We start from the raw sequence: 12,904 nt of genomic DNA, 5'->3' as shown, positions 1-12,904 counted from the left end.
ATTTGTACAACAGAAAATGTCAACCCACAAGCCAAAGATGGGACTGCAGCCCATTTGGATAAGTATCTAACCCAGCTTTAAACAAACTGGCTTGGCACCAACAGCACTTCAGCTGCAACAGCACAGATCTCAGCACAGATTAGTTATACGAGTCTTTATCCGTGGTTTTGGGTGGTTCTGACAGCCTGTGTTTAGTTCTGTGATGCTCTAGTTATACTGCTATCAATACCCATGCTAGCCAATTTAAAACTAGTTCAAATAATGTCTACATGGGGTGAAGGTGTACCTTACAACAGCAGTGCAGAAATACCTTCAAAGATCCCATATCACACCCCAACTATTCCACATGTTAAACAAGTAGCTATTTTCAGGAGTGATAAGGGTAATGTTCTGCTATTAGAATAATTTTCTAGGCCTAAGGACTCTCTCAAAAGGTGAAAAAACACAATTCAAAAGATAAAATAACTGAGAAGAGAGCCTGCAACTGTAAAATATCAGTGTGAGAAATCTGAAAAAGCATTTGCCCTGGGGCAATAAGCAAAACCAGAAACCACAGGAATGGTGGCAGTAAAATCTGAGTTTAAATTCAATAAAGTAGGATTGCAAACTTTTTCTCTCCTATGGACATTACTTTTGATCTAAGTCTAAGAATTCTCTAATATTTTTACACTAAAATAAAATTAATACACCTTTGTCACAAAGGTTAGTACCTTTTCATCTTCTGCAAATGTTAAAAAGGTCTCCATTGTACAAGAACGTGTTATGCATGTTCCATATGCAAACACAGAAAAGCACAAGATTTAGCTTGTCAGCAAACTGAAATTTATATTATTAAACATGAAGTAAACTACAAGTACACTAGCTGCAGATAATAATAAATTACTGAAGGTACAACAAAGAAGAAACCTATTTTATTACAGGATCGAGAAAGAACACATTTAATCTTAAGGAACTAGAAATAATCAAATTACTATGTATAGTTTTATTATTCACACAACTCTAAACAGATTCACCTATATAAAGGACTAATGCAAGTAACAGCTTGACCTTTTCCAGTTTTCAACTAACCTCCACTTTGCCACCTTTGGTTTTAGAAATGTCAGTCCAAGTCGCTGAACAAGTTTCATTCCTAGCTTGCGAAGAAGCGTATGGTTACTTTCCGAAAGCTTGCAATTATCAAGGCACTCAAGTACAGTAGAAGCTACAAAAGAAAAGAAACAGCCTGTACAAAAGTGCTATTCCTGTTTCGGGATACTCTGACTGAAAAAAAAAAGTTACTAATATGCAACTAATTTATTACTCTTATTTAATCACTCTAAAACATTCACCATTAATAAAATGGGGATAACATACTTCCCATTCATCAAAGGAATACTGTTAATATTTAATTGAGTGACATATGTTAAGACCTCTGAAAGTGAAAAATATTAAATCCAAGATCCTCAAATGCACATCAGTGCCTAACCTTCATTTATATAAGCAGGAGTTAGACACGTAACCACCTTTAAGGATTTGGGGCTAAGTGTTATCATAGTAACCGATTAGAGAACAGAACTGGGAATCAGAGGGTGCTTGTACATGTGACAAAATTGGCCTTTTATGTAGTTTAATTGCCCCTTTTAACTGTTTTAATGGCATCATCATTTACACCTGCACAGCATATTAAGTTTTAAATTTCGTCATCCTGTACACATGCAGTAGCGTATTTCACTTTAAATGACTTTGTTATGTAGCAAAGTAACACACATCCGATATGTATTTTATTTTGCTACTTAATAAATTGCAGCAATACATCCAGAGAAGATGGAGGGGAAGTGAGGAAGCTCAGGCTTGGTGGGCTTCCAGTGTCCATGAACCACCCCCACCGCATTCTCTGGCCACTAGCACACTCAGTCGCCCTCCTGCTGCCTTCCTGCACTGCCCCAGGGGCAAGGCAGCCCATTCCCAGGTGGTCCCAGGCGGCAGGAAGGTGGTGGGGACAGTGCATGGGACACTGGAAGCCCACCAAGCCTGAGCTTCCCCAAGCACACCTAGGATTCCAGCACCCCATGCACTGTTGGATCTAGTGAGCGCTGCCTGCAACCTGAGGCAGCACCCGCCGGCTAGCACCCTGCCTGGGGAGTGCTGCTGCCACAGAGGGAAGCACCAGCACCAGCACCAGCACCCCTCCCCCCCCGCAGCTTAGGGCTCCATGACCCAGCAGCACCGCTCTGCTTAATGCTGATGAAAAACGTACAGTGACAGAAGTCCTTGCCATAATGAGTAACTCAATACCCCGTTAGTAGGAAATTGTAGAATTAAAAAGTTACCTGAGATAGGGACACTTTTTTCCACAAATAAACATAACCTTTTTATTTGCAGCTGAAATCCAGCCCCAAATGCCTTGAAGAATAACCTTAAGGCATTTTAGTAATTAATAACGGACAAGCAATTCTTTGCAGTATACTTAGGCAAGTATTGTTCTTACAGAATGTGCTACAAGCTTAAGTATTTAAATATTACACCAATCCAAGAGTTCTGAAGCTTGTTACATCTGTCCTGGGTCTGTACTTTAGAAAGCACTATTAAGTTTAGGGATTAGTAACTATTTCAGACTCTAACAAACAGCAAATCATATGAACTAGAAATGAATGTTCCCAACTTTCAAACAGCTTAAAGGATTTATTACAAGCCCTGACAAGCTTTGAGATTGCTTGCATTTAAAATACTGTCATTCTGAACACTTTCTTGGTTTTTATTTTCCACTTTAATTTCAATTTTAGTAGTTATTACACCAGCAACATTTAGTCCAAAAATTAACACTTTATATATGAAAACATTAATTACTAATTCTGGCAATTTGAGAGAGCGAAAGAATGCTGGAAACATCAAAAATAAAGCTGAGAAAATTATTCATGATAGATCTTGAAGATATTCATCCTACAAACCTAGGAAGTCCAGTTAAGTAGACAGGAAAATATTTCCAACCACTGATCCAAAACACACACACTTTTTTTTTTTTTTTTTGGCAGAGGAAAATGGGGCATGGGGAAAGGGGGTGGGAACAGAAGGACGGCACTGAAAGGCAAACCACAGAATTTCTCCAATATATTGAATGCCTCACACATTTCTCAGCTTGCTCTCAATTTTAGAAGTTATATTTAGATAATGGTTTGTCATCATGACATTCTTTGTCATAGTCTCTTGTCAGTTTCCAGTTTAATGTATTGGGATCCCACGTGCTTCATTCTTACTAAATTCTCAAGTTATACTAAACTTTTCTGTAGTAACTTAATCTGGTATCTCCTATTCTTTCACATATTTACAAATTTGTAACCATTTAAACTCTTAATATTTTCAGAGACACCATAGTCAAGGAATATGGCCAATCACCATACCATTTGCCACAAAGGTTATTTATTGTCACTGGCCGTATTTCTACTCCATACTCATACATCAGTAATGATTTTATTATGCTATTACATAGCTCAATCTTCATGTGCATAGGCAGACTTGTATTACTGCTTATTTTACCAACAAACTATTTACATATTTCCAGGTGTTCTTCCCTACTGTTTTTCTACTAAAATGTCCTCTTTGTTGTTTGTTTTTACTAGACTACCAAAATAGCCAATTTCCTCAGCATTCTCTATTTCTCCCTAAACACTTGTTATAGCAAGAATGAATAACAGACTTGATGTCATACACATCTTGGTCTTTTTCCCCACTGTCAAAAAGGCATTCCATAGCTCCTCCCTACCAAGGCTTTTTTCATGAGCCAGTCCATGGCCCTTATGAAAAGAAAGCTTGACAATGAGTGCATCTAAACATGCACTTAACTGCGGAGTAGACTAATTAGCTCCATAGTAAAGGTGTCATCATCTACACGTGTGCCAGTATTAGAGCACAGTAAATTAACTAACTCCACCATAAGATAGTACTGTCAGCAACAGTACTGTCTTACATCAGAGTGCTTACGTACATTGGAACACACCGGTAGATAGTGACAGGGCCTGGCTGAGGCACAAGGATGCTACGGTGAAGGGGCTGCCTACCGCCTAGCCCTCCACTTTAGCATCCTCATACCCCAGCCAGTTCCTCCGCCACCTGAAGCTGCCACCCAGAGCCCAGGGCTGAACCTTACAGACACACTGCCAGCCCAGGGCTGCTCCACTCTGGCTCAAAGTGCTGCAGTCACAGGTGCATGTCTAGATGCTGTGTCCTGGAGCAGTCAACTGAAACACAAATTGCACCAGAGTTTATTGCTCTGCCTTAATTGCACGTGTAGATGCACCCAATGTAGTATACATGATTCTGATCTTAAGCCTGCTTCTATTAAGACTATGAAAAATCAAAGAAGTTAACGGTGATTAGCATTCTTCACAACATGAAAATTTGTTCAACACACACAATCTTCCCTGAAATCTGCTTGATTTCCTCTTATCTGCTTGTCTGTCTCAGGATTCATGCATCATATCATCTCATTGCAAGACTTCTCTAGTTCTAACAGTAATACTAAGCAACTCCAGCTATCAATCTGTCAGTATTCCTTTCTTTGGTTGTTTGACAAATAAGTTCTTCTATTGGCTTTGTACTCCCTTGTCTTTCCATTCACTATTGCAAATGTTGAGCAGCCTCTCATTTGTTTTTTTAGGCCGGGGTGGGTAATTATTTGGGCTACTTAGGGAGTTTTGTTGAGCTGTCACAAGCTAGGTCAGCAACTCCCTGCCCCAACTGCAACAGATCACCAAAACTCCACAAATGGCTCTGCCCCCCACAGCCAGGAGGATACTGGCTTCTGGGAGTGGGATGAACAGGCAAGTGAGGCCGGGGCTGGAACTGGGATCACGGGGTGGTAACATCATAGGGCTGGGTCCCAGGGCACAGCCACGATCTGCTCCCTGCACATATCTGTGATGGGCACCAGTTTCACGAGCAGAGGCAAACTGGGAGCAGGTGGTGAACAAAAAAGAAAATATTTAATACTGAAATAAATGAAACCTTTTAGGTTATTTTTAGCTGAAATAATATAGGAAAACAGCAAGGAATTCAAGGTCTCAAGCTAGATAGCACTGAAAGTAGGTGGTATATCATATCAATTTCTGGAAATAATAGTTTTTCTAACTACCTTAACTGTCCTTTAAGAATAAATCAGAGTATTTGAAACTTACCATATGGCAAACAATCTTCTCTTTTGCCATGCTTAAATAACTGTGCCTAAGGAACAAAAAAAAAAAAATGTTTTTAAAACATAAGAATATGCAAGTTGTAAAGCACAGTTTTTGTAAATGCATAGATCCAAAGTAAGTGTCAATGTTTTTGCAGTAAAATATAATTTTCACTGTAACTTAGACTACAAACAGATGTTGCATCTGTCCCGGGGATACACTGTTTTATCCCAGGACAAAAGTTCAATCATTCAGACAGCCATGTCCATTATCCTGGGATAAATCCTAAAGAGGCTCGTAGGTTAAGAAGTACTAACAGTTTATCCCAGGACATCACAAAGTGGGTATGAATCATTAACTCAAGATTGCATCATTGAAACCATGGCAGAAGACTGGCAATGCATTCATCCATTCACCATATCCTGATCAGAAGGGTAAAATGTAACAAAGCAATTATAAACAAATATTTTATCCACCACTGAAAGATGACAGGCTCTGTTAGTAGGGGAAGAGCAGTGGATGCGATATACTCAGACTTCAACAAGTCTTTTGACATAGACTCCCATGACAGTCTCATTAACAAGCAAAACAAATACAGAATAGATGCAAATACATGAATAGAAAACTGGTTGGATCAGTCTCATCAACGGCTCAAAGTCTATTCGGGAAGAGGTATTAAGTGGGTTTGCTTAGGGGTTTGTCCTAGGTTGGGTATTGTTTAATATGTCTTCATTAATTATATGAATGATGGGATTGAGTGCACACTTAGCAAATATGCAGATGAGAACATGTTGGGTAAAACTGCAGATACTTTGAAGGGTACAGCTAGGATCCAAAATGAGCTAGGTAGACTGGAGAAATGGTCTGAAATCAGTGCTCTACTCTAGAGATAAAATTCAACAAAGACAAATGCAAAGTTCTGTACTTGGGACAGAATAACTGCATGCACAAACCCAGACTGAGGAATTATGGGCAAGGCTATAGAACTGCAAAGAAAGGCCACGAGGTTACAGTGAAGGAGAAACCAAATGAGTAAACAGTGTTCTCCAATTGCAACAAACCCCAACAGCATGCTAGGTTCTATTAACAGGACTGTTGCTTGCAAATCAAGGGAAGTGATTCTTTGGCTCTACTTGGCATTGGTGAGGCATCACTTGGAGTACTGCTTCCGGTTTTGGACCTCACACTTCAAGTCTGTGGGCAGACTGGAAATAATCCAGCACAGAGGGACAAAAATTAGGGCTGCAAATCATGTTGTACAAGGAAAGACTAAAAGACCTAGGATTATTCAGTCTGGGGAAGAGAAGAGAAGTCTGGGGTCCTTGGCTGACCAGAGAAATCCAGGGCAGCCTACAGACCAAAAGTGGGGCACATAAAAAGTGGAAACAGGGAAAGATTACCAAAGAGGAGTATACCTCCTCTGCTTGCACTTGTAGGGAGGCAGTTAGACAGGCCAAAGCTACCATGGAGCTGAGGATGGCATCCCAAGTTAAGGATAACAAAAAATTGTTTTTTAGATATATAGGGAGTAAAAGGAAGGCCCAGGGAGGAATAGGACCCCTGCTAAATGGGCAGAAACAATTGGTGACAGACAGGGGGGACAAGGCTGAACTCCTCAACGAGTTCTTTGCCTCAGTGTTCCTAAGCGAGGGGCAGGACAAGTCTCTCACTGGGATTGTAGAGAGGCAGCAACAAGGCGCCAGACTACCATGCGTAGACCCTGAGATGGTGCAGAGTCACTTGGAGGAACTGGATGCCTTTAGGTCAGCAGGCCCGGATGAGCTCCATCCGAGGGTACTGAAGGCACTGGCCGACGTCATTGCAGAGCCACTGGCAGGAATATTCGAACGCTCGTGGCGCACGGGCCAAGTCCCAGAGGACTGGAAAAGAGCCAATGTGGTCCCCATTTTCAAGAGGGGGAGGAAGGAGGACCCAGGCAACTATAGGCCAGTCAGTCTCACCTCCATCCTTGGCAAAGTCTTTGAAAAGATTATCAAGGCTCCCATTTGTGAGAGCCCAGCAGGACAAATTATGCTGAGGGGAAACCAGCACAGGTTCGTAGAAGGCAGATCATGCCTGACTAGTCTCTTTTTATGACCAGGTTACAAAATGCCTGGATGCAGAAGTAGGGGTGGATGTCGTATACTTAGACTTCAGGAAGGCCTTCAATACGGTATCCCACCCCATACTGGTGAACAAGTTAAGAGGCTGTGACTTGGATGACTACACAGTCCGGTGGGTGGCGAATTGGCTGGAGGGTCGCACCCAGAGAGTCATAGTGGATGGGTCGGTTTCAACCTGGAAGGGTGTGGGCAGTGGGGTCCCGCAGGGCTCAGTCCTTGGACCGATACTCTTCAATGTCTTCATCAGTGACTTGGACGAGGGAGTCAAATGTACTCTGTCCAAGTTTGCAGATGACACAAAACTGTGGGGAGAAGTGGACACGCTGGAGGGCAGGGAACAGCTACAAGCAGACCTGTACAGGTTGGACAAATGGGCAGAAAACAACAGAATGCAATTCAACAAGGGGAAATCCAAAGTGCTGCACCTAGGGAGGAAAAATGTTCAGCATACCTACTGCCTAGGAAATGACCTGCTTGGTGGCACGGAAGCGGAAAGGGATCTTGGAGTCCTAGCGGACTCCAAGATGAACTTGAGTCGGCAGTGTGACAAAAGCCATCAGAAAAGCTAATGGCACTTTATCGTTCATCAGCAGATGCATAACAAATAGATCCAAGGAGGTGATACTTCCCCTCTATCAGGCGCTGGTCAGACCGCAGTTGGAGTACTGCATGCAATTCTGGGCACCGCACTTCAAGAGGGATGCGGATAACCTGGAGAGGGTCCAGAGAAGGGCCACTCGTATGGTTAAGGGCTTGCAGACCAAGCCCTATGAGAGACTGGGGCACCTGGACCTCTTCATCCTCCACAAGAGAAGGTTGAGAGGCGGCCTTGTGGCTGCCTATAAGTTCATCACGGGGGCACAGAAGGGAATTGGTGAGTTTTTATTCACCAAGGCGCCCCCGGGGGTTACAAGAAATAATGGCCACAAGCTAGCAGAGAGCACATTTAGATTGGACATTAAGAAGAATTTCTTCACAGTTCGAGTGGCCAAGGTCTGGAACAGGCTCCCAAAGGAGGTGGTGCTCTCCCCTACCCTGCGGGTCTTCAAGAGGAGGTTAGATAGGCATCTAGCTGGGGTCATCTAAACCCAGCACTCTTTCCTGCCTATGCAGGGGGTTGGACTCGATGATCTATTGAGGTCCTTTCCAACCCTAACATCTATGAATCTATGAATAAGACTGAAGGAGGATTTGGTAACAGTTTTCAAATAACTGAAGGGTGATTATAAAGATGGGGGTAGTCTTTCTCTGCAGCTATAGGCTAGGGACAGACATTATACATAAACTGGTTTAAGTGATCAGAAACTAGTTTAAACCTGTAACAGAACATAAGGTTCAGTGCACATAAACCAATTGGCTGAGACTGGTTTAAGATAAATCCTACCGAATGTAGTATCGGGTTTAACTGATTTGGGTCAAACTGTTTTATGCAATGTCTGTCCAAGACCTCTTCCTGGTTTAACTTAAACCAGAGTCCCCCAGCATCCCAGATGCTTTGCAGCCCTGGATTGGGCTGTGCAGTGCTCTACTCTAGAAAACAGAGCTGGCCCCACCCCTCCACTCGTTAGCCAAAGCTCTGGTGTAGATTGCAGGAACAGCAAGGCCTGCCTGGTTTCACCCTGCACCACCCTGCTTCACTGCTCAACCAGGGATACCCCCTCCCTCATCTTCCACAGCACGGACCCCAGCCATGTGGTACACTAGCTAATGCCGAGAGGTGTCCGTGTGTCTCCAATTTCACTGGGACAAGACAAAGGCAGACAGGACAGTGTCCGCTCAGGGCTTTTTGGAGCTAATCAACAGGTCAGCTGACAATGTCCCTCCATTCCTACCTTGCAAAAAGCTGTTTAAGAAGAGCTTGAACTAATGAGAGAGGCTTTTGTTTTGTTGATGGTCTGATAAATGCTGTGTTAGCAACTCCCTGCTGTCAGGTTTGCAGATGCTATGAAGAAGCAGGGAAAGGGAGATGTGAAAAGCTCAGTATCATCAACAGATGCATGCACTGCACCTCCCCCCCTGCTTTACTTTAGAGTGCTAGCCCAGGGCTGGGGTCTGGCAACACTCCCACCCCTTGAACAGTGAACAGGGAAAAGCCTAGGACTGTGCAGGCAAGGTGGGGGTTTACAGCCCTCCCTAATTAGAGCGTCCTGCCAGGGCCTGGCCACACCCCCCCTCATCTCAGCACTATGGAAGGGAACGGAGGGCTGCTCTAGCACACCACGGCTTCTAGCCCGAGCCACTGCAGGCATATGCCTGCATTGCTTCAGTCCACAGGAAGCATCTGTGCAGTTGCAAACCAGTTCAACCTAGGAAGGTTAGACTAACCTGCAAAGATTGAATCAATTCAGGCTCAGGCTTTTTGAATGACTCTCCCTAGCCATACAGTCTAGAAGCAATGGCTTCAAACTGCACAAGAGAAAATGTGGGTTGGAGATTAGGAGATACTTTCTGACTAAAGTGGTCAAGCATTAGGACAAGCTAACTAGAGAAATTGTGGAATCTCCACCCCTGAAAGTTTTCAAGAGCAGGTTGAGCAGACACTTAACTGAGATGGTTTAGTCAGGAATGATCTTGCCTAAGCAGGGGGTTGGACTAGATCACCTCATTAAGTTGCTTCACATGACCCTATGAAATACATCTACCTCTGATAAAATTAGCATAATATATATCTCTTAAAACAATATTACACAACTTAATAAATGAAGTGAAGAAAACTTTAGCTAATGAAACTACAGACAGGGAGACTATGACTTTGCTAACCACAAGCAGTTTGGCCTTAGACTCTGTGACTCAACAGAAAGTTCAATAATCAGAGACCCAAAATGAAAGGAACATCTCCCACAAATTAATAATTTTAGTTCAGATTTAAATTTCTATATGTCATATATAAATGTCAAGATTGAATAAATTAAAAAAGATAATGCAAACAAAGCACTGTGTATAAGTGCACAGGTACACGTCATTCATTTCTCTATACTTCTGCTTTACCTTTCTGTCAGGTACTAACATGACAACTCTTGAGGAACTGTATACCCTACCTAAAACGAATTTTTTTCCGGATAGAGTATTTTTAGGACATTTTATGTTCCTATTAAAATGTCAACAGGATTCAGCTTCAATTAGCATTATAGCAAGGCAAATGAGCTCCTGAAGCCAAATCAAAATTAACATAATATTCAATGTTTCTTCACTCTCCCAAGTATGCACCCAAGCTACTGTATTAAGCAGCTTATTTTCCCTTTTGGTTTGTCATTCACCAAGAAAGAAGCCTCTTAGATAAATATGCCCAGGAGCCAAACAGAAACATAGTCCTACCTTAAAAATATTTACACATATACACCAATCAGTATTTACCTACTCATATTACAGACATGGTTTAAAGACAATAAAAATACCTTAAGGCTATATACCCATTTTGTTTTAACTTGTTATTAAATTCCGCTTCAAGGTCCTAAATTAGTATTTCCGATTTCAATATCACAAGCTATACAGTGGATTTTTAAGATTCATAACAATTTATGTTTTTAAAACCTACATTAATAAGTCATGCACTTGAAAGTTTCCTGAGTCCTAAATAACTTACAAAGGAGAAATGCTACAAAGCCACCTGTGACCCATAGAAAGGCTGTCAAAAGCAATCATAAACAACATTTTATCATGAAACTGCTTTTCAAATATGCAGCACAATTCTGCTTGCACTCAAATCAACTGAAGAGGAAGAGGACTCAATCTGCATTTCTTTCACAATATACCAGTCTAGGCTGTCTTCATTAACAAGGTCTTTGCAGTCACCTGCTTTGGCTCATTTGTCCCACCCTGACTGCAGAAAAATGGTGTTACAGAGGTGTTGTAATGTAATCTGCCATCCACCAGCAACTCTCCAAGCTAGTAAGGAAGCTATTATTCAGATTTTTGGACAAGTCACTAAACCCACCACTAACCACTGAAGCATCTTTTTTCATGGGGGAACTATGCCTTCCTATCTTTTTCTTAGCCTAACGCCCTCCGATTCTAACACTAGCATACCAGAAATAAATTACCCAAAGAACCTTGCCTGCTTATTTCCATATGGAAATTCAGACAAAAACATGCTGTTTTAAGCAACACAACCTCTCAACGATTTATAGTAACCAACCTCAAGTTGACTGAAAAATAAATAGTAAAACATAATGTGTACCAGTTTTCTCACGAGGTTTGGTACATAAGTGGTGAAGCAATTTCTTCTCTACCAACATATAGAACCAGTGCTAGCTGTAGTACAGCAAAAAGGGCAGATATTTACAGTGCCAATCTAAAGGTTAAAATAATTACAGAAGCTAATAGAGAATCATTAGGCATTCATACTAAAAAACAGATGATAGTTTATTTTCAAGAGGCACATTACACCGTGAACATTCAAAAGACTAATTGTATCTATTTTAAGTAATTGGTTCTTTGATCACACCGTTACAAAAAGCTAATTCACTGTAACCACTGACAATTAATTAAATTAGATAAGAATTGCAGTGGGTCTACAGAAAAGCTCTGACTAAAACATGATCAAATGAAATATTCCCGCGCAAAAAGTTACATCAAGAACACATTTTTCATGTAGTAGTAGGCACCTGTCTCCCGAGACAACAGAATTACTCTGAGATACCAGCTCACTAAACGTAACCCTTGCTTAAAGATAAAGCGAACCTGGTGTGACCTCTCCATCAAAAGCCTGGGCAGAGTATATGGAGACACTGAACTGCCCACACACCTATGAATGGTTCTTGTGAATTCCAATACATATTCCATGTAAATATGTGCTCTACTTAAGACTACCTTTAGAAAGCATCCAAGAGTTTCAGCTCCTGCAAAAAGTAGTGACCCACCTCCTTAGTAACTGTAAGACTTCAAGAATGTACTATTAGGCCTCACACACCACACTGGCTATATATGCAATTCATGGTATAGTTTAGAAGTGACTGGTAATACTCTTTGAAGCTGCAATGATCTGGAACACAGTTATAAGCAAAACTGCTGTTCTATATTTTGCTTCATTAGCTGACAGTGCTTAGGTAGTCATTGCTATCATGTGAGAACCAGCAGCAGAACATTCGCAGGTGTGGACTGTACCCACCGTAGCAGCTTCCATTGATTTCTATAAAAACGCTAGGTTTGGCCAGGCACCTGGACACAATATCAGGTCTTTTTTAACATCAGGACAAGCTGACAACAGCAATTTCATTAAGCTGACTCAATGTTTTTGTTGTTTTTAAAGTAATCGCCATTTAACTACTTAACAATACAGCAAGTGTGATATAAAAACATATCAATATAAAAACCTGTGTGAGTAAGCATTTGTATTGCTTTTGCCCACATAAAGAACCCTAATTTAACTTGCATGTTTTTATCATGGACAAAAATGATCATTGCTAATGATAATGTCAGAAAGGTTTTGTTTGTACACACAAGTAAGATGCAGAAAACAGATTAGATTACAAGTGTTCCAGAAAGAAACTATCCAGATATTTTATTTCAAACAGAAAGGTATAATAGTCACATCACCTGTTCCTGGCAAAATTATGTTTTAAAACCGTAAGTGGGATAACAAACAAACTACGAGGATTCCAAATAAGTACGGTTGTAGATGCCCCCCCCAAAAAA

General features: G+C 41.4%; 1 protein-coding gene across 1 annotated transcript in view; it reads right to left on the bottom strand.

The window, feature by feature from the left end:
- The window catches only part of TBCD (tubulin folding cofactor D), a 228,112-nt gene that overhangs the window by 183,654 nt on the left and 31,554 nt on the right, over positions 1-12,904 (bottom strand). Inside the window, exons 8-9 of the mRNA XM_006268721.4 lie at positions 5,151-5,196; positions 1,069-1,201 (exon numbers count right to left, since the gene is read on the bottom strand). Coding sequence (XP_006268783.2) covers positions 1,069-1,201; positions 5,151-5,196 — 179 coding nt within the window. The remainder of the gene's footprint in view (positions 1-1,068; positions 1,202-5,150; positions 5,197-12,904) is intronic.

The sequence above is a fragment of the Alligator mississippiensis genome, chromosome 8 (assembly GCF_030867095.1).
Source record: "Alligator mississippiensis isolate rAllMis1 chromosome 8, rAllMis1, whole genome shotgun sequence".
NCBI lineage: Eukaryota > Metazoa > Chordata > Crocodylia > Alligatoridae > Alligator > Alligator mississippiensis.
The sequence above is the reverse complement of the archived record's forward strand: the minus strand, read 5'-3'. Positions and strand labels throughout refer to the sequence as shown.